Genomic DNA, 22,815 nt, shown 5'->3' on the forward strand with positions numbered 1-22,815 from the left:
TGACTGCGAACACAGAGCCATGTCTAATGGCGGTTCCTTCTCTCTGAAGCTGAGAGTCTGGGACTAATCTTTGTCAGCTGCCACAACTACCGAGAAAAGGAGCTGGAACTTGTACCTGAAACCTTGCATGTAGAATTCATCATTAGCTTCCTTTGCCACTGAGAAAGCAGACTGATCAGAGAGCCATGTGTAGATACTGGTCTCTGTGTGCTTTCTAAACTAAGACATTCTGCAGCTTCCTGCAGGCTTCGGACACAGCATGCTTTCTGCCACAGTCTCACCTCTATTTCTGAACACTCTGAGAGTTCCCTTATGGAGAATGGGACTATGAATTAGTCGATAATGTCAATTAATTTCCTCATAAGCTCTGTTTAAATGTCTGGCTAGTAAGCCCAGCAGTTTCTATCATGGGGCAGAAAGACACAGAAGGAATCTCTGCCGCTTCTGATTGTTTTAAAGAAGTGAGTGAAGTTACTCAATTCTGCCATCTGTATATCTGTCAGTACTAAGTGTATTGGTATGGCAGCTGTCTACATAATGCACCAAAATTTATATAAAATATTTAACAGTGTGGAACCAAAAATTCAGGAAGCCATGATTCTTTTGGAAGTTTCTCCATCCCCTGGCTATATCAGACAAAGAAGAAAATAAACAGCTTTTATTAGAGAAAAGGTATCTTTGGGCAGTGGAGGAGTTTTGCAAGAGGTCACATTCCTGATTTTTTTCCAATAAAATTCAATTGTTGTCCACATAGTATTCAGAGTCTCTACCTTAAGCAACCTGTAAAAGATGGAGTTCCATCTTTTATGGAATAAAAATGGAATCCATATTTTATTTTATCTTATCATTTTCTTCACTATACAGACATTTTTAAAGGTGATGAATCTATAAAGAAACACCAAACTAGATTTTTTCCTTCTATATTATTTATAAAATTTGCTATATTATAATTAAGTGGTGTTATTCAAATAATAAAATGTTAAGGACAAACAAAAGTGTAGAAAAGTAGATTAAACAATGTTAAATAGTACCTTGATTGTGGGTCTTATTCTAGCTTTAACACTGTAAGATATGATTATTAAGTAAATCAGGTTTATGGCATATGCTTGTGACAATCTAATCAAGTTGTATATGATATATATACACATATATGTGTGCATACTTTGGGGAAGGAACACTGTTATCTAGCACAGCATGGACATTATTCTCTTCAATTCAGAGCAAATTTGGCTACCACAAGAGATCCTCATAAGCCTGGGCCCCTAACATTCCCTTCTGAAAGGAAAAGAAAGATGAAGTTCAGGAGCCAGTTCATGGGATTCATGAAGGTCTTAGAAGGAGGAACACTTGGGGTTAAGGAAAGCTCAGGAGGCTCGGCTTGAGAACAACACTGATAGCCATGAGGGGTTCAAGAGGCATGGACAAGGGACTTGTGAGAGGCGATGTAAGGGGATGAAGGAGAGGGTCACACGCTGCTCAGCAGTCAATACACAAGATCAGGAGGTTCCACACATCCATTAGTGCAAGTGGTTATTGAATGACATCTTTGGTGGTGTAGCTGATTATAAATATCCCATGTTCCCGTAGGCGACCTTCATCTACACTCCTGTAAGGGCCCTAGGGTTGGAACTCAGGTTGTCAAACTTGGGACTAAGCCATCTCGTGTCCCCCTAGGGTGGTTCTAGTGTTAGCGTTTTAAGGAATCTCCACAGAACTAGTGGCTACAGTAAAGACTGTCCCACTGTGCTCCTTTCCTCCTGCATCCTCGCGTGTTTTCTCGGTGACAGCCATCGGGACTCAGGTGCTATGGAATCTGTATGTATAGTTCTGATTTTTGTTTACTTCATGGCTAAGGATATTGAGTATCTTTTTCATGTTTAAAGGCTTCTTTTGGAGAACTGTCTGATTGGTTCACTAGTTCATTTATTGAACTATTTGGGAGAGGTTGGTGTTTAGTTTTTGAGTTCTTTATGTATTCAGGATGCTAATCCCTTGTTGGGTGTTAAGCTGGTAAATATTACCTCCCATTCTATAGGTGGTTTCTCTCCTCTATTTCCTTGGCTGTTTAGAAGCATTTTAGTTTCATGCAATCTCATTTCCTGCTGGCAATTGAAATTTTTTTCTTTTGAAAATTTTTTTATCAAGTTCTTTATCTTAAAGCGTTTTCTTCTAGAAGTTTCAGAGTTTCAGAACTTATAGTAAGGTCCTCAACCAATTCTAAATTGAATTTTAAACTTTATATTTTTTGGCTGAATAATTTGTTTCTTCTTCATGCATAATTGATTTTATTAATCTTGTATTTTGTAAAATTATTCTATATTACATACATCATAAAGAATATTTAATGCATGCCTCATCTTTTTAGTTCTATTTTTTTGTAAATAAAATCACTGAGTTAAAGATTGAAGTGTTTCTAAATATGTAAAGAGTGTTGACACACTTATCTCCATATTGATTTTCTCCAGGCTTACTGCTACATTCAGGAAAAATGGGGAAAAATATATCTTATGGAGCCAGAATTATAACTCAGTGGTAGAGATGCATGTCACAAAAGTCCATAAAAAAAGAAAAAGAAAAAGCAATTTATACAATTCCCAGAAATAATCAATGTTCTGTGAGCAACACATTAATCAATATATTTTTCATGTAATTATCCATCATTTCTTTTATCCAGTTACCTACTGAAGCCGTGATTGGTTTTTTTTTATAGCGTTTTCCTTCCTTCCATCCTTTTTTTCCTACTTTCTCCTTTTTAAACCTAAGGTCACCATTTAAGGATGTTCATGAAATGAATCCTTAATAACACAGTATATTGCTTTTTAAATCATAGCCTGGAAGTTTGTTTCTGCTATCCTCCTCATCAGTGCTATAAAAGAATCACATCAACTTTCCTTTTGCAAGGTTCCTCCTGATGACGAAGGCATTAATATTTCCTTTCCCAGGCAGATTCCAAAATGCGGTGGCTTTTAGCAGCAGCCTGGTGTATGCTTCTTCCCGGATCCATACACAGCTATAAGCAAGAGAGCATCACAAATCCCGAAGCCTATATGAACATTGTAAGTCACTCATTGAGAAAACAAAACCAAAACAACACTAAGATATGAAATTACCAATTACTCATTGTTTCAGGTATAATTTGCTTATCAAGAGTTTCTTTCATGACTAAATACAGACTTTCTGTTTTGGCGTTTATCAAAAACTAGCTAATCCCAGAACTGATCTGATCCACATTGGAGCAACAATCCTAGTGTTTTTGTTCTGTTTTGTTTTGTTTTGTTTTGTTTTAAGTGGTTGATTCCTGAAGAGAAGGTTCAGGATTCGTTTGGTGATTCCCTGTCACATACCCTGGAATTTTTCCTTGGGCTTTCTGTACACCGATTTCATGGTTTTGTGAGCTACATTGGTGTTCTTTGGGGTTCAATAAGCCAAGCTTGGTTCGTGTACCTTTAAACCCCCCCAAAATAGCACAACTTAAGGATATACTATGTGCCTCACAAAAGCAAATGTATACTCTTTTGATAAAGACATAGACTTTGCAGCTAAACTTAGTGTCTCATTAATTAAACATTTTCTCTTCCTAGCATGTGATCTTGAATAAATCACTTAATTTTCCTGATCTTCAGTTTTCTCAATTCTAAAATATGAACAGTTCTATTGCAAAGACTTCTAAAAGGGCTTGGTGAAGTAGAACAAGTGTCTATCCTGTGACACTTGTTTCTGCCTCCGTATATGTCGGTGGATAGGGTAGTTTCTGCTGGCCCTTCTAACTAATTGTGTGTTCCTTTAGACTTTTCATTCTACCCAAAATGTTGGCCTTTAAAGACTAGGTCTAAAAGTCCTCCAAACTTAATTTTTTTCTTCAATGCAATTAGTCAATGGAAATCTCGAGCAGGGGAGTAGAAAGAAAGAGAAGAGTGACATCAAGTGTTTGGGTCTTTTTTGGGGGGGGGGGAAGGGTTCGTGTTTTCGACTGCCCTTACTCATCTTGCGGAGTTAGCTTAGTCAGCCATCTCCCTTGATGTGGTCCTTCTCTTTCCCTTCCTGGATCTTATAACCACTTCCATTCATACCCCTTTGAAGCCAAGTTGGTAGAAGCTCACTTATCATTAGACGCAATGTACATCCCAGTCTCCTGTGGTTTCCCTCGCAAGCCAGCTTTTTATATTTCTTGTTGCCAAAACTTCTTAAGAATGAACTACGGGTGTTAGTAACACTAAGCTCTCAGACGCCATTCTGAGGATGCTAAATGTCGAGTCATTCCACCCTTGGGCTACCCCTCTGCATCCAGGCCCTTCCTGAAATATCCCCCAAGCCATTATAATTTTTCCTGTTATATGCTGCTGCCTAACACATAGATTGGTGAACAGTGGATTGATAATTAAAGGACTGTATTGTAATGTATACATAAAAAAGCAAACCAAATTACAGGTATATATTTTCCTCCCCTGCCCCCTTTCAGAGTCAGATTATTTCTTACTGGGGCTATCCTTATGAAAAGTACGATGTTGTAACAGAGGACGGTTATATCCTTGGGACTTACAGGATTCCTCATGGTAAAGGATGTTCAAGGAAAACAGGTATGATTTACTTTGCTTTGAGATCAAAATGCCTGAAATAGAAACCCCTAGGTGTCCTGGCAGCAGCAGGATAGTTTTCTCTCTACATAGGTTGTAATCTTTTCTATCATAGGAAAGAAAGGCATCCCCACCGCTAGTTTATACAACTTTTAAAAGCATGTTGCCATTTTTAAGTGGTCTTTCCCTTTCTCCATATGTTTTCTCTCCAACTACCTAAACACAGAAGAGGAAACGTGTCCTCTTCCCAGTACTAGCTCTATTGTTTAGAAACCCAAGAGGGATCCTTGCCACAGTCATCTCGCTGACATCCCAAATGCAATAAGTCGCCAACATCTATCCGTTTGCCTTCCAATTCTGTGCAACCTGAAAACCTTTCCTAGCTTTAATGATATTCAAATCCAGGATGAGACAAAATCTCTTCCATGATAATGCAGGGTAATTGAGACTAGTGTATAATCTCATTCCCCAGCAAACCAATGTGATTTCATTATTTCAAGCAAGTCTGATCCTACTGGTGCTGTTCTCTCGCGTCATTGAAGGGCCTTTCCCGCCCTCTGCTGTGTGCAGGACGCAATACTGACCCATTTGGCAGAAACTCTTTACTGCCTTTCAGTGATAAGAAAGTTCTCATATGTCATTCATTTGCAAAACACCTGGCAACTTCATCATTTGAATTATTTCAGGAAAGCCTAAAAGTTTTAATAAGATGCTCATTTTGATTAGATTTATTTTATTTTTTTTTAATACACGAACATTTTGCCTGCATTTGTGTCCATGCACCACGTGTGTGCCTGGTGCTTGTGGAAGCCAGAAGAAGGTGCCAGATGCCCTGGTCCTAGCATTTCACATGATTATAATCTGCTGTGTAGGTGCTGGGAATCCAACCCTGGTCCTCCGCAAGAGCTTCCAGTGCTCTAAACCTCTGTGCCAACTCTCCAGCTCCCCATAAGATGCGTCTTAAGGAATAAAATAATATGAATGAAAATAAAAGTAGAGTTAATATTTATTTTGCCTCAAAGTCTTTTACATTTTATTTTTAACTGAATGCTTAAACCTCCCCCGTGAGAGACATTTGCTGTTGTTTCCTAATATATACATAAAATGAAGCACATACATACATAGCAACATAGATTTTGAACCAGAAAAATGTGACTCTAACAAATACCTAGGTGACATAATATGTTATCCATAGATTTCCCCTTATAAATGAGGAAAGTAAGACTTAGTCACATGTCCCAGGTCACTAAAAGGCTGGACCCTAGGCTTTTCTGACACAGAATTTTATCTCTTAACCTTGCGTGCCTGTGAAGAAGTCAGAACGCAGGGTTGGCCGGCTGCCTGAGGGAGTCAGAGAAGGAACTTGTTTTGTCTGTTTTTCAGCTCCGAAGGCAGTCGTGTATCTGCAGCATGGCTTAGTTGCCTCTGCCAGTAACTGGATTTGCAACTTGCCCAACAACAGTTTGGCTTTCCTTCTGGCCGATAGTGGTTATGACGTGTGGCTGGGGAACAGCCGAGGAAACACCTGGTCCAGAAAACACCTGAGACTGTCTCCCAAGTCACCTCAGTATTGGGCTTTCAGGTAAGAGAAGCCTGTGAATAAAGTGTTTGCTCACTTAAAAAGCATAAATTCTTCTCGGTTTTCCCTTCTCTGTCCAAATGCACCCAATGGAATCTACAGGAAGGGAATTAGAATTTCCTCCCCATTCAGGCTCTCTTCCAACTCAAAAGAAACGCTCTAGATACTGTATCTATGCTTGCTTCTAAAGCCCTTTTTCCTTTCTGATGTAGCTGACTTGCAGCGGGCAGGGGGCAAGGGTTGTCTGTATATGTCAAAATGTGGCTGGGTAGCAGAGAGTTATTACTGGATTCTGACATGTTAGTCACAGGGATAAGGCTTACACTTCCTCAGGAGCTAAGAACAATGCCACAGAGATCACTAAGGCCACTGGTTCCATGGTCTCATTCCTGCATTTTTTCTGGAAGTCAGGAGACATTTCCTATTTCTGAGGCTTTCGCATCAGACGCTTTTCACTGCAGTGTCCTGACAGTGGGGCCTCTGCAGTGAAGATGTGAAGACAGAACCTGACAAGTTGTCCAGACACACTGCCATCACTCTCCTCTCATGCCCAGCCAAAGCTGTGTACCCAAATCTACAAGGAATACTTGCAAAGACTGCAGGTCAAATAACCACTTATCTTTGCTAATTCCCTTTCTTTGGCAGTTTGGATGAGATGGCTAAATATGATCTTCCAGCCACAATAAATCTAATCCTGGAGAAAAGTGGACAGAAGCAACTCTTCTATGTGGGCCATTCCCAGGGTACCACTATAGGTATGTTTGGGGCAGATGCAATCAGACAATGTGTGAGGGATTTTCTTTTGTGTTTGTAGAAGGGGTCAGGCTGTTCATTTGATTCCATGTTTGTTTGTTTTTCTCTGTAATCTCTGGTTCTGGGACTTTGAGAAACTATTTCCTCTAGGTAGTTAGGTATTTTTCTGAAGAGAAAGCAATGCAAGACACCAAATTTGAAGGTTGACAGGACTTAATTCATGTTCTCCGCAAACAACGAAATCCCAGGTTATATTCTGAGGAAACAAAGACAAACATGGTGCCCATTTTCCACTTGAGTCTCTCACAGTCTAAAGAAAGACAGGAAAACAAAAGTATAGAATTATGAAGCTGATTATATGCTACGATCAGTGTGGTTTGTTTGCTAGGGAGGCAATGGGCTAAGTTAGAGAGGATAATAATAGAGCACCCTGGCCTCTCACTCGTCTCCCTTGTTGAAAAATGCACATTTGAGACCACAATGTCTAGGCTTCCTAGATTCTTAGATTCAGAATTTTCAAAAGATAAGACATAAAAAGCAGCACTTTAAGATTTATATATATATACTTATTTATTATATTATATATATTAGATTTATATTTATTCTATGTAGTATTTTAATGTATATAAAAGTATATACACATATGCACGTGCCTATGTAATTTCATATATACATGTAATGGTCATTCTCTGAAGATTCTGTTATCCTCATTTCTATCTTGAAGAAATTGAGATTGATACAAAGGAGGTAACTTTCACAGTTAGAAGCCAAGATGATAACTTGGTTTATATTGCACCAAGGTTGAGTTAACCTGGTCTCTGGAGTTTAAGATGCATGTTCTACATAATGGGACTGAGCCTCCTCTTCAACACTCTCTATACAAGTGCACTAGAATGCCACAAGAAAGATCCCAGTCTATCCTTGAGAAATTTGAAATTCCTCTGCGTAAATAGTACTCCCAATTTTGCTTTGCAGTGTGTTCAACAGAGCAATTTTTAGAGTGATTTGTGACAGAGAGAATTGGAAGCTTGTGTGAGCTAAAGTCTTCTTTACTTGCAGCCTTCATAGCGTTCTCGACAAATCCAGAACTGGCTAAAAAAATTAAGGTATTTTTTGCACTCGCTCCGGTGGTCACAGTAAAATACACCAGAAGTCCCATGAAAAAATTAACTGCCCTTTCCAGGCAAGCCGTCAAGGTATGTGAGTTCCTTGGGTTTAAAGCAGAAGGAACTGGAAGTCTCTCTGTTTCCACAGATAGCAAAAGAAGACAGGTGGCATTGTTAAAACACTTAATTACGTAAATAGTGATCAAAGGGTCCATACAGGTTTGGTGTTGGTGCGGTATCTTATCAACGGGAACTGGTACTAATACTTTCACTCCTGGATTGTATATTGTGATGAGTGTGATACATGGTCTTGTTTCAGATTCTAGAGAGCTTGCAGTTTCCCCCATTTGTGATGATGCTAGTTGTGGGATTATTATGCATATATTTGACTATGGTTGAGATACATCCCTCTCATACTAATTTGTTCACAGTTTTTATAATGAAAGAATGTTCAAACTTATGAAAAATTGACTGTATCTATTGAAGTGATAACATGTTTTTGTAATTTACTTATAAAGGGACATGTATGGCTTGAACTGCAAATGGGTTGGGTTTGTTGAAAACTTTGTGGAATTGGTTCTCTTCTTCTAATACAACATGTGTTCCAGGAATACAATTTAGGTCACCAGGCTTGAACAGCAAGTACTGTCACCTGCTGAGACATATGACCAGCCCCCTAATATATTTGCTTATTTTTATTGTTATTGATTTTGTCTTTCATTCTGTTGATATATTCTTTTGTGAGCTTTATTTGTATATTTTGTGCCACCCTTGCATCTTTTTGATGAATTTCATTGGATTGTGATATATTATCTTTTCAATGTGTTGTATTTGGTTTACTACATTCTGTATTAAGGATACTTCCATCTGTCCATTGGAAATATTTGTCTATAATTTTCTGGTTTGTTATTTCCTTTTCTGGTTTGGATATCAAGATAATGGCTCCATAGAATGAATTTGGAAGATCTCCTTCCTTTTCCTTTTGAATAATCCTGGAAATTTTAATGTTAGCCTTTCTATAAATGCTTGGTAGAATTCACCAGTGAAGCCACTGGTCATGAGGTCTTCTTTGATACAAGACTATTCTTTATCAATTCCTTATTGTTAGTCATTATTGACTATTCCTTATCAAGTCCTTATTGCTAGCTGTTATTGACCTTTTCATGTTTCTGTTTATTTTTCAGTATTGGCTAGGCTTATGCATCAGTGAACTAACTCATTTCTTCTAGAGTATCAATGTTGGGATCTAGTTGCTTGCAGTTAGTGATAACTGATCTTTGAATTTCTGACATGGGTGCTGAGAATTAAACTCAGGTCCTCTGCAAAAGCAGTATGTGCTCATGACCACTGAGCCATCTCTCCAGTCCAAGATTTTTAATTTTCAAAAATTCATAGAGGGTTTTAGTTGTACTTAAACATATCATCTATTCTGGCAAATGTTCCATGTAGTGACTTTTCATTGTCTGTATTTGTTCTTAGGATTGTTGTAGTGAATCTTTCTCTGTCCTACCAGCCAGCTCTCAAATCATGACCTGCAGATTTACTATTAATTATGAAAGCATAACCTGGGCTGGAGTGATGGCTCAGAGGTTAAGAGCATTGCCTGCTCTTCCAAAGGTCCTGAGTTCAATTCCCAGCAACTACATGGTGGCTCACAACCTTCTGTAATGGGGTCTGGTGCCCTCTTCTGGCCTGCAGGCATACACACAGACAGAATATTGTATACATAATAAATAAATAAATATTTTTTAAAAAGAAAGCATAACCTATAGTTTAGCTTTTTCTAACTAACTCTTATAAATTAAATTAACCCTTATCTTTTAATCTGCATTCAGTTCCATCAAAGACCCCAAAGGATATTATTTGACTTAACAAAAAGTGCACGGAAAACAACTTCCAAAACCATAGAACTGACAGAGGAATCTGGCTGCCTGGACAGTAACCCCAAAGTTCCTCTGTAATATTGGGGCATCTATCTTCATATTATAAGACTAGAATATCTGACAGACTTTTCTGTGAAGCAGGAATTTTGAAGGGCTATCTTGCCTTTTCTTGGCAAAGTTCAACACTCTTATTCCTTTTTGTCCTTGTTGTCCAGTTCATACTGTTAGCAGCCAAGACAAGAGTAGTTTCATGCCCAAATGTCTAATTTTGTCACATTTAATAAAAACTCCATATTGTAGTGGCATTTCATTTGTATTTTAATGAATAAAGCTTGCTGAAAATCAGAAAAGTAAAACAGCCGTGCTGGCCAGTCTTACAGATCAAGTAGCAATGACATGATTCCAGTCAGCCACACTAGCTTGCCATAGAAACCAGGCAGTAGTGGTGCACACCCTTAATCTCAGATCTAGAGAGGATTATAAAATGAGAGGAGACAGTTCTCAGTCTCAGTCTCATTCTGAGCTTTCTTGGAAGCAGGATCACCATTTTCTGACTAAGGTCAAGGTAAGAGCCAGTGACTGGTTGCTTTGATTTTTCTGGTCTTCAAGTTGAACCCGATATCTGTCTCTGAGTTTTTCTTAATTGTACTTCATCATATGGAGTTTCTTCAGTGCCCATTATCTTCTCTGAAGTAAATTGGTGTTGCCAGGAGTAGACATGACTCATTGTCATAAAAAGCCCCATGTAAACAGAACATTTTAAATTAACCCATTTTTATTATTTTATATTTTACCACAAGGCTCATGGCCTACATGCAAGGTTTTTGCTGGCAGCTCATGTCTTTCTTCTCTGGTGGCTCCATGGCATCTCCTCGATTCCGTCTTCTCTCAGCATTCAGTTTAGTTTTCCTGGCCTAGCTCTGTTCTACCATGTCATAGGCTCAAGCAGTTTCTTTATTAAACAATGGCATACAGCGTACAGAGGGGAATCCAACATCAGTGGATGGAATGTACCGTGCTAGGGTATTCAATAAGAAAATATGTGTAAGCATCATTCTCGGCCAATGACAAACTCAACCAATAATGCTTTTGATCATTAATATATTAATCAAGCTTATCTTAGATTTAAATGTACAGCACTTGGCGTTTACTTAGTTGCTCCCTTCCACACCCCATTCTACCTCTGGGCATTTGTTTCTTTGTATTCTTTTCTCCCTATTTTATTTTGAATCTGCAGTTACACTGAATCTTTTTCTTTTTACCTTCTCTGTTCAGCTCCTTGGTTAAAGTTGTCTTCACTTCTTAAAATAAAAGCTTGAAACTTAGATAAACCAAGCAACCTTTCTCAAATAATCCTAATGGGTACTAGAGCCAGAACCTCAATCTTATTCTCATTGGGCAAATAAAAGATGATGATTTTGCTCGTGTGTAATAGTTTCTGTACTGTTTGGATGGTAGTGGTTCCATGTTTGGGACTGTCTAGCTTAAAAACTTCACGTACAAATCAGGCATCTGAAAGTGGCAATCTTCCCTCCTCTGCCTCCCAGGTGCAGGGATCATGGGGATACTATTATCGAATGTAGTTTCATAGTTTTAAATGTCAACCAGAAAAAGTCAAGTCTGGATATTCACAGATACATACATAAGGATGTCCAGTTGAGTAAACCACTCCTTGGAGAAATAATGCAAACAACTCTGTACTTAGCCAGTCATGTGCTCACAGAGGGTAGGTCTTGTCAAGCTGCACTAGTCCTTGAGATGATATTACAAGCATTGTATCTGTTTCGCCCACAGCCACTAAACATGCCATTTTTTCAAAAATACAAAAATGGCTCAATTCTCACAATAATGCCAAGATTCTTAGAGGAACCTGTGTGCCAATTATCATGTGACAAATATGCCCTCTCCAGGATCAAGCTGGAATTACATCTGCACAGTAGTGTGTCCAACTGTACACAGGTGCCAGACTTCCTGCAGTATTATACTATACTCTTCTTTAGGTCAAAATGAAGGAACAATTATTTGTTCCTAAGTAAATACATAATATTGGCCATGGAGTTGAAGTAAAATGCAGGAGTACCATTCTATCTCCCCCTGTCCTGGGGGAGCCTGACTTGCACAGCAGAGACTGAGGACCTATGTGATAATACAGCCTCTTCCTTCACATATTACCGTGGCTGACTATGTGAATTAACTGGCTGTTTCTTGTCATGTACATTTTCCCCATAGATAGATTAAAAAGGTATTGGTAAACAAAAAATAAAAACATTCAGTATTCAGATTAGATTTTCTTTTTAGTTAAATTGCTTATTTACATGGAAATTTAGGTTTTTACACATAGAACACTGAATAGGTGTCAATAGTCTTTTTAAACATAAATTCACAGTATGAATAGATGTTGCCACGATTATTAAATTATGATGGGAACAGTTACACAGGATTACAGTTTGGTAATTGAGTAATTATGAGGATTGCATAGTAAGTGTGGCAAAATGAAGAAGAGGATAGATGAATAAGATTATTTTTGCAATAACCTATTATTGCCTTCTGGACTAAAGAACTGTGTATCTTGAACCAGTTTAATTGAATAATTCTTCTCCTCCCTTTCATTCCCTTCTTCCTCTTTCTTCTCCTCTCCCTCCCTCCTACTTCTCTTTCCTTCTTCCTTCTCTCTGTCTTCTTTCTCTTTGACCTAAAAGTTATATTAATTAGGTCACAGTATCTTAAATATCCTATCGAAGTTTCTATGACTAGAGGATAAATGTTTTATTAAATAGAAATTCCTTTCAATTCTGTAATGTAAAATTTTTTCAAACTTAGAATTGAAGAAAGTTAGTTTATTGACTCCAGTTTAACAAAGTATAAAACCTATCATACATCAATGCCATGCAGATAAATGTCTATTATTACTGTTTTGCTGTTATTTGTTGCAATAGTCAGTAAAAAGGAGATTTCAGGAGAAATCTGTGCCAGTTTTAACAGTAGTGGTTTGTTTCTAAATGATCTTTTCACCTTCTCTGTAACGTATCCTAATACTGTGAAATTCACTGCCATATCTGACTGATACACACAGGGATCCAATGAGTTCTGTGATGTGATAGATTTCTAGAATTATAAAGGGCACTCAGCTTGCAGCCTTGCCTGCAGTTTCATCGGCAGAGATTCACTACTTTGGGTACAGCTTTTGTTTCTGGGAAAGCAGTAAAGGAAAGGTTTAATACCTCTTTCAGTCACCAGTTAGGATAGTAGTTATTGTACTGGAACTCTTTGCTGGGTTCTTGGAACTTCATTAGACATTCTTCAAATGTGATCTAGAGCCTCCATGGTGGCTCTGCTTAGAAGATTCCAATTTTCCCATTGTACAGGAACAAATACTTTGACAAATAGGAACTAAATTCTTCTTAGGTTATGAAAAAGAGAAGCTAAAACCATGTAGAAAGGCTTTTTTTGTTTGAAGTTTTGCCAATTCCTGGGTAGGCTGTTCTCTAAGGAAACATTCCCAAAACGTCCCAATGAAAGATTCTCATGAAAAGCATTAGTGGAGTACAGAGATAAATTTTCTCCAGCCTCCTGGTTTCATCCAGGCTAAGTATTGTCACTTGCCCTGACCTTGCATGAATGAACAAGCACTCTTCACTGTTGACATCCATGTATATGACATTTAATGATGCTTTACACCCATCTTGCAGGTATTGTTTGGTGACAAAATGTTCTCATCTCACACATTGCTTGAACAATTCATTGCCACCAAAGTATGCAACCATAAGATATTCCATCCTATGTGCAGCAACTTCATGTTTTCTCTAAGTGGATTTGATCGCCAAAACTTAAACATGGTAGGTCTAGATAATCACTTCCAGGAAGCCAATGATTTTGTTACGTAAGGAGTGAGAGGTGACTGTGGATTAGGAGTGAGAGGTGACTTGATTTTCTGGAAAACCACATTGATGACCTTCTTTTTGTCTTTTGGGATGTAATGAGCATCTTCCTGGTTCCAACCAGGGTTTAAAGTTGACTATCATTTACAAAAAACAAACAAACAAAAAACAAAACCTTCGAGACAGAACTTCTAGTTTTTTCTTTCTTTTCTTTTTAAGATACACTCTTTTCTCATTTCACATAGTTATTGGGAAACGGTGCTGGCTCGTCTTCTCTTGGAGATGTAAGAATGTCATATAAGTAAAAATACATCTCATAAGCAGAGCTAAGCAAATTGGCTCGAGAATTTGAAAATACGTAATAAAGCGATACCCTTAAAGACGGAGGCTCTCTTTGGTCAAATCCAGTTTTGACTGACAGCTAAGGACTGGATTATGGGGTATTATAACATCTGGAAGAACAGATACTTTTAATGCAGCACAGCCAGAGGCCCACCGCAGTTTTTGTGGAACTAATAATACAGATGCTCTGAACTCAAACCATGGGATTTTTACTTTTTTAAAGTAGTCTTACACTGATGATAAATAGAAGTAATTTTGAAAAATTTTTGATGCTCAATTGGTAGAATAATGATTCTTATATTCAAAAATGAACTTTAAATTGTGAAAGAATCTCATCCAGAATATAGATGTGTGTGTTTATGTGTGTGTGTATATATATATATATGTATGTATGTATATGTATATATATATATATATATGATAAATTGAATTCTACAAACATTTAAAAGCCCCATGGAAGATTTGACACTTTTTAAAACCTAGAAATGAGTAGAAACATGTAGATCTATTTCCAATATTTTTTGAGCTAAGTTTTTTATTAAATTTATTTTTGAATGTATTTATCTTCATTTTATATGTACCATGTGCATGCTGTGCTTGCAGAAGCCAAACAAGGGCTTCAGATCCCCTGGAACTGACATTACAAACAGTGTGAGCTGCCATATGAGTTCTGGGAATTGAATTTAGGCTCTCTGCAAGACCAGTCATTGCTCTTAACCACTGAGCCATCTCTCCAGCCCCTCCAAGTTTCATATTAATGCCCTTTTTAAAATATACAAAGTAGAGTAAAGGGTTACTAAAGTTTTTAACCCTTTGAAAATGTGAGGTGAATTCATAAAGAGCAGGTCCATAACCTTCTGCATTCAACCAATCAGATGTCCTCTAATTATCCAGGACAGAGAACAAAGCCTTGGGAGGAAAATGTCCTTCATGATGGGTTTCTTTGGTTAATAATGTCCCCAAAGATATAAAATACATTCCCTAAAGATGATAATTGTTATTATATAGAGAAAGTTGAAGTGTTTTTTTGAATGTCTGTACATTGTCCCGAGTAGCCTCTAGGTGAGAAATGATCTCTTTACAGAGTCGCTTGGATGTTTACCTGGCACAGAGTCAAGCAGGAACATCTGTTCAGAACATGCTGCACTGGGCCCAGGTACATGTTCTCTCTCCCCGACTGACATATTCAAGCATCTGCAAAATCCTTGAGGGGTGATCCCAGAGAGCTTCGTGCAGGGCGTGCAGGTACCTGCCAATCAGTGCTGCTTCTAGGACCAGCAATAGTTCGTCCTTTGGATGACCTCTGCTGCCATCTGTTCTTCTTGTGTTCAGTGCCTGGGTTAAGAGTCTGCGTCCCACATATTCTCAATGAGTTCTCATCCTTAGGTTCCTCTCTCAGCCTGTTCCGGGAGGGTTTGTTTTTCCTCTTCTGGGAAATCATTAGCTTTGGTCCAACTTTATGTAAAATGATGCAGCCTGTTCCAGAAATACCTGTTCATCTTCCAGTTAGCCCAAGGGGCTGTTCAGCATGCAAAGAGAATGCTTTATTCTGAACAGAAGGAATTTTACAAAGGGATTAAGAAAGGCAAACAGTTTGTGGGTTTGCCCACAGTTATAATTTTGCTTAATAAGATTACTCAATATCCAGTAAGCTCAGAGAGAAAGCAAGTTCAATTAAGTTGTACAAGTTTCTGGGACAAGATGTACATGAATACACATTAGTTATTCCTATAACTTTGCCTGTATTACTGATCAGTCATATCAGCTCCATCCTTTTAAAAGAATTGAGCAAAATAAGCATAACCCTATCTACCTGTTTATGAGATAAAATGAGTTAGTAAGAGAGAGTAACTTACATTTTAAGATGTATAATAATACCTTGTAACCTGCTTTAAAGCTGAAAATGAGAACCCATTACAGATAGTAGCAGAAGCACTGAAGGTTTGTGGAAAGGTTGGAAGCTTCACTTTGGGGTAGATAGAATTCATGCTACTACGAATAAAGACTGATCTAAGCATGAGACCCACTACTGATGAAGACAGGGTACAACCTATAATGGTCCTGGTCTCGAGGGAACGTAAATTCATGCCTACAGTTCATGAGCCACTTACCGTGTGTTCTTCTTGCTCTTTATATATTATTTCTTTCATCTCACTGATTCGCATGAAAATTTTTCAGTGAAGGCACTTTCTACAAATGTTGCAATTGGTGCCTTATGCAGCTACAGTTAAACTCTTTCTTTTGACAGAAATGAAGAAACGATGGGGATAAAACATTTGTTCATAATGTAGCCAGACAGCTAAGGCAAGAGAGCTGCTAATTCTCTAACTATAGTTCTGCTTGGATTTCTCTAATCCAGGACTTTACACTCAAAAAGCTTTAGAATCTGGAGCAGGGTAAATTGGGGATCTTCAGAATTAGACATGCTCAATATATAAAATCCATGCAAATATTCTAAAATAAAAGAATATTTTTTAAAACTTTGAAATCAAGAGTACAGCTAATCTCAAGGGTTTCGAACAAAACATACTTGATTTGTAGTGAAGCTGGTGGACGGCACTCTGTTGCACGTTACCAGGGACTGAATGCTTTGTACACATCTTCCTGCTTAATGTCACCATCCAATGCCATCATCATTTACACCTCAAAAATACCTTACGCTGCATAAGACACATATCTAGTATGGATATAAAACAATTTGATTAGACTCCAGACTCCAGTTTCTAAAAAATATGCTCTGTTGCCTCTTATTGCTTAAACTGTGTGGAATTTTAATATCACACACACACATATTTTTACTTCCATAACATTCTATCTATATCATAACATTATATATCATGCATATTTAAATATAACCTGTATAATCATAAATAATATAATGTTTATAATATATGATATATAATACTATATATAATGTTATGGAAGTAAAAACTTTAAAATAAAAGAATTAAAACCATGTAACATTTGAAAGCATTGTTATCTGCAGATTTCATTCAAAAGATATGGGTGGAGGTTAAAAAGGTTATATCAGTCTTATGAAGCAGTGTTCATTTCCGTTATTGATCAGTGTTCTAATGAGTGGGAATATTACCAACCTCCTTTTTGTATTTCTTGCTCATTAGTTTTAAATGCACATGTTTTACTTATGTCACTTTAATGTGATTTTTACTTTTATTTCATCTCAGGCTGTCAATTCTGGTCGACTCCAAGCTTTTGACTGGGGCAACGCTAACCAGAACATGATGCATTTCAATCAGGTAGGCAAAACAAATGCTCATCATAGCCAGTGGTGTGCTGCAAGGAGCCAGCGAGAACAGCTTCCACTCAAGTATTTAAGTGTTTACAGCTCTGCATCAGCTACAATAGGCACTCTTCCTGCTGCTAGCACATGATGCTTCCTGGCTTTATGTGTGTCATCAATGCTTCTAATCCTCAAGACGCTCACTTGAAACTTTATTGTCCTCATTATCCTAGAGACTCAAGGAAGTAAATTGCCAAATAACTAGAATATGACCTAAGGAATTCTGCAATTTATTTCTCTATTTTTCTTTCACTACGCATTCCTTCACCAGAAAAACAAAGAAGAACTCTCAATATTTTATATCACTGTTTTAAAAACAGGATTAGAAAACATGACCCTCCACTTCACCCAGTAAAACTAGCATTGCTCTAGTAGTCCCTCAACATGGTCTTTTTTACTTAAAAAAAAAAAAACCAATCTACGGATCATTTGCAACACATCAATCTGAAATTGCCATCTTTAGGGAGAACTAATACTATCCAATGGGTAACGGAATATTAAGCTACGTCTTGATATCAAGGATGAAAATGAACACCCTATACTAAAACAGTGTATGGTATTAGCTACTGTTACTTTTTCTAACTACGTTGGAAGACCCAATCACTATTTGACTTCCTCATAGCAGACTGAGATAAAACATAAAACATTGTCATCATGTTTTCAAAATTGCAAGGAATAAATAGCATAAATAGATAAAATCCATTATTTTTATTGTTTTGAAAAAACTGGTTGTCTTCCCAAACTGCTAAAGTTGTACATGTATGGGTTTGGGTACAAGGACAGGCACCAAACACAAACTGTCAAGCTGACATGTTTCTCTTTGGGTAACTGCCTTCCTTCTTCCACCAAGAGTTTGTGGTTTCCTTAAGAAGATCAATTTAGACACTGTGGATGAAAATGGGGTCAGAGCTATCAACTTCATCTTTGTATTTATAAACTGGAATGATAACCATACATATGGGGTGTCAGAGGATCAGATATGGATACTTTGCATGAAACTTTTGGTGGAGACTCAAACAAAATAAGAACTATGTTTGAGGCCAGCCTAATCCACAGAGTGAGTTCTGGGATAGCCAGGACTGTTTCACAGAAAATCCATAGTCTCAAAAAACTAAACAAAAAAAAGATGATGAGCTATTCATATTTAAAAGGTCTTTAGTCACAACTACATTTTCTGACACCATAAATTATATGGGTGCAATTACTGATATAAAATTACTGATGTAAATCACTAGTGATCCTTCATTGTTAAGGAAATATAATTTCTAAATGAGCAAATATAATTTCTCACTGTCAACTTACAAATAAACTAAAAATTCCTGGCAAAAGTTAGCAGATACAACTTAAAGCAGAATTTTATTATTCATCTCTGATATTTATACTCCTCAATGCCTGCCTTCTTATCCGAGTAATCACTTCACTGGAGTAAAGGGATTCCAGCTCAAGGGACTTTGGGTCTGACTGTTTCTGAACGCTAACCTGTATCTATTGATGTCTAAACATTGCATTGCTTTTGTTTTTGTTTTGTTTTCGCTTTTTATTGTGCTATGTCTTTGCAGCTAAGCGTTTCTGCTTTGGACCCTGCTGCTTAAGGAAACCACAGTCGGGAAAAGCCAGATCCCACTCTCCGTAATTTGACTTTACATTTGGGACACTGTGCCAGACTTTCTGGAACCCCCTTCCTCACAGTGCCAATCTACACTCACTTCCTTCTCTACCTTCTGTGTTGCTTTCTCAGAACTACTAATTTTCCTTTGCCACATTCCAGCAACCCCCCGACTAATAGATGAGAGGGATGATATACTTCTAATATTTTAAAGATCAAACTCCCAGGCACAAGCCCATCAACTGAAAGGAACCCTCAACCTAACTATACCAGTGAGCTCTGCCTGAGCATCACTTTTGGAGAACTTGAGATGCCCTTGTACCTTGCCATGATCTTCCCCAAGCAGAGTTCTATTGAGCAAAAAATAAAAAAGCTTTCAAGGGTCCTTGGTGTCTTCACCTTTGTTCCTGTTATCTCAGTACTGGAAGTTTTATGCCCATGGGAAAGGTGCCATCAAAGCTAGATGGTAGTGAGGAAATTCTTTTTCTGGCTTGAAGATGGCTACCTTCTTAATGTGTGCCCCTGTGATCTTAGGGTATGTTCCTGGGAAGGAGAGAGGGGGAGTGAGGGAGAGAAAGCTTTTGTATGACCAACTATTCTGTGGAGTTAAAGAGAGTGATCCATGCTTGGAATATTATTTATCCTTAATTATGCTCACATTGGATATTACAGATTCAGCTTTTGAATTTAAGGAGAACAAATTTCATTCTACAGCACGGATAATAAAAAACTATTTACAGTAGTCAATTATTCATTAGCAAGTAGCAAAACCAAAGTCTTTTTTAGGAAAGAAAAAAAGAAGAAAGAGAGAGAGAGAGAGAGAGAGAGAGAGAGAGAGAGAGAGAGAGAGAGAGAAAGGAAAAAGAAAAGAAAGAATCAAAACTCTGGCTTCCTGCAGTACCATCAGATCTTCTCTCTCCTCTGTATTTGCAATTCACTTTCAGTTTTGCTCAGAGACTTCTATTTCCATTCATTGACTCTTTCCAAAATAGTACTCATATGGTGACTTTACCTCACACAGCTCTTGACATTTTAAAGTCAAAGAAAAATCCATAACTAAGGAGCAAGGTGCCAGGAAATCTTCTGATCTAGTTTTAGATCATCTTGTGGAGAGATGCTACTGAGTCACTATGGTGGGTCTCTTGGACACAGAAGGACCCACAAGGATACTTAGTCATTTATTAACAGAACCATGGGAAGTAAGGCAAAGATGGAGACAATACTTGGACACCCTATCAATGACCCTAATGCTGTCAACCTAGACTACAAAAAAAAAAACCACTTCAGCAGTCACTCATACACCGTAGATGATGAGGAAATATTAAATATTGACAGGAGTAAGGTAGAGGAAGCTATCAAGAGAATAAAATGCAGAAAGGCCCCAGGAATGGATGATATCACAGAGGAGGAACTGGAGGTGGCTACAGTAGACTCAGGGGCCAAGGCACTTCTCAGATTCTTCAGAGAGATATGGGAACATGAAGCGATTCCCACAAAATGGAAGTACTCAGTCATAATTCCCATACACAGGAAGAAGGACAAGCTGGACTTCTGAGAGAGAAAGAAAGGGGCATTAGTTTGTTGTGCCATAGCAGCAATATCTTCTCCTCTGTTTTCCAGAAAAGGATAAATGGCGAAACAGAGAAAATCCTAGCAGAGTTGTAGTGCAGATTTAGAGCTAACAGGAGAACAACAGATCAGATATTCACTTTGAGACAACTGGCAGAAAAATACGAAGAATTTGGAAAAGAAGGCATTCAATAGTATTTGGAGGAAAGGTCTTTGGAAAACAATGAGGTTCTACAGGTACCAAAGAAGGTGTGACCTACATAAGAGGAATGTGTAAGGGAAGTTTGCTGAGTATTTAGCCCTATACCATACTATTTCTGTGTACCGATAAATCTCTTTAAACATATTTCAAGTATTAGTTTCCATATGTTGCTATAAATGTTTTCTGAAAAGCCTTCTGAAACACAACTGTCAAAAAACCACTGTGGCCAGATTTCTGCACATGAGAGAGACATCTATCCTGTCCAGTAGTTATTAAAAAAGGACAACTCTTGGATCAAGCTCTACGGGAAAGAGAAACCCTTTCTTTTTAAAGAAACACTTCCTCAAGTACCCTTTCCTCTCTGTCCCAAAGTGCAAGTCAGGAGTGTGACGGCTTCCCTTTGTTTTCCTAACGCATTATTGCATGAACATGCTTTCTTTGATTCTTGGCTTTGATGGTGGGCTCTTTCTTCAGCTGTGTGCTTCTGTCATGATGCACGGCCTCAAAACAGGCGTAAAAGCAAACAAGACAGTCAACCAGGTACTACAACTTCCGAAAAAAAAATAGTTGTTATTTTTTTTCACAGCAGTGGATAACTGACTAACACACTATTTCCATGTCTATATATCATTAAGCTCAACAGAATGGGATTTGAAAAGTTAGCTTAATATCTAATAGCTTTATTTCGTTCCATAATATAGTTCTCCCTCTCCCTCCCTCACTTCGTTTAGCTTACACCTCCTGTGTACAACATCACTAAGATGCGGGTCCCAACGGCCATGTGGAGCGGAGGCCAGGATGTTGTAGCAGATGCCCAGGACACTAAAGATCTGCTCCCTAAAGTCGCCAACCTTATCTACTACAAGGAGATCCCACACTACAATCATTTGGATTTTTACCTTGGACAGGATGCACCCTGGGAAATTTACCAAGACCTGATTAGAATGATGGAAGAATATTCACAAAATTAAAGGCACTCTCTTTCTACAAGCAGGTGGATGTCTTGCAGTAATAATGAGACAGACTGACCCAAGGTGACATCTTGATAGTTCTCTACCTGTATTCTCCCCTCCTTTTTGTGAGGAAAAGAATTCAGTGTTCTTGGAGAGAGACCCATGCTTGGAACATTTTTTTTTTATTTTAGAGACAGGGTTTCTCCGTAGCTTTTGGTTCCTGTCCTGGAGTCCTGGAACTAGCTCTTATAGACCAGGCTGGCCTCGAACTCACAGAGATCCACCTGCCTCTGCCTCCTGAGTGCTGGGATTAAAGGCGTGCGCCACCACTGCCCTGCTGGAACATTATTTAAACTTAATCACACTCACATTGGAGATTTAGTGATTCAACTTTCTTGATTTAAGGAGAGCAAATGTCATTCTACAGCATGAATAATCAAACTATTTGCAGTACTCATTTATTCATTTGCAAGTAGCATCAAGAGAATTTGCAAAGTTGTTAGGTGCCATACCTCTGGCTAGGTTATTCTATTTGACAAAGGTGATGGAATGCCATTACCTCATTATATTATAAGACTTGGTATTCTGTTTAAACAGTCTAAAGCAAGAGCTACTGTTGGCTTGAGACAAAAAGAACAATGAGGAAGCCCACATTGCAAGGAGCAGTGAATGGCTTCTCAGATATGAGAGTAGTCTCCAGCCAATGGCCAGCAAAAATCGGGACCTTCTACCAATCTCCAGCCACAAGAAAATAAATTCTGCTTCAACTCTGCTTGAGTATGGAAGCATATTCCTTTGTACTGAAGCTTCCCATTGTAAAAGCAACCTTGATTGCAGCCTGTGCAACCCAGGACTGGGCCAGCAATAACATGCCTACATTCATGAACTCCAAAATAGTGACAAAATAAATGTGCACGTTTATAAGTCATTAACTTTGTTCTATTGTTGTCACTAATAATAAGCTACCAACCATTAAAATATAGCAATTATATAATAAATGTAATATTTTATTCTATTAATTGTATAGTTAGTATTAAGTACTACCATAATGTAAAGCATTACAATCTTA

General features: G+C 38.0%; 1 protein-coding gene across 3 annotated transcripts; it reads left to right on the forward strand.

Annotated features, from left to right (window-relative positions):
- Positions 1-2,954: 2,954 nt before the first annotated feature.
- Positions 2,955-21,764, forward strand: LOC142851180 (lipase member K). 3 transcript variants are annotated; one of them, XM_075975074.1, is made up of 10 exons: positions 2,955-3,056; positions 4,460-4,577; positions 5,528-5,531; positions 6,061-6,156; positions 6,799-6,908; positions 7,966-8,102; positions 13,585-13,731; positions 15,200-15,271; positions 17,301-17,372; positions 21,525-21,764. In XM_075975074.1, exons 1-10 carry the CDS (start codon positions 2,955-2,957, stop codon positions 21,762-21,764), a joined length of 1,098 nt encoding a protein of 365 aa, XP_075831189.1. The 3 variants fall into 3 exon arrangements, with proteins under 3 accessions (XP_075831189.1, XP_075831187.1, XP_075831188.1); XM_075975072.1 differs by lacking the exon at positions 5,528-5,531 and having other exon boundaries at positions 2,955-3,058; positions 4,447-4,577; positions 5,958-6,156; XM_075975073.1 differs by lacking the exon at positions 5,528-5,531 and having other exon boundaries at positions 5,958-6,156.
- The last annotated feature ends 1,051 nt before the right edge of the window (positions 21,765-22,815 follow it).

Source organism: Microtus pennsylvanicus, chromosome 5 (assembly GCF_037038515.1).
Source record: "Microtus pennsylvanicus isolate mMicPen1 chromosome 5, mMicPen1.hap1, whole genome shotgun sequence".
NCBI classification, from domain to species: domain Eukaryota; kingdom Metazoa; phylum Chordata; class Mammalia; order Rodentia; family Cricetidae; genus Microtus; species Microtus pennsylvanicus.

What these genes read in the sequence shown, in the direction of transcription:
- LOC142851180 (XM_075975072.1), top strand. Translation starts at nt 2,955, where the DNA reads ATGCGGTGGCTTTTAGCAGCAGCCTGGTGTATGCTTCTTCCCGGATCC. An exon ending in ATCGCCAAAACTTAAACATG is followed by an intron (nt 13,732 to 15,199) that starts GTAGGTCTAGAT and finishes ATCTCTTTACAG; the next exon opens with AGTCGCTTGGATGTTTACCT. An exon ending in ACATGCTGCACTGGGCCCAG is followed by an intron (nt 15,272 to 17,300) that starts GTACATGTTCTC and finishes ATTTCATCTCAG; the next exon opens with GCTGTCAATTCTGGTCGACT.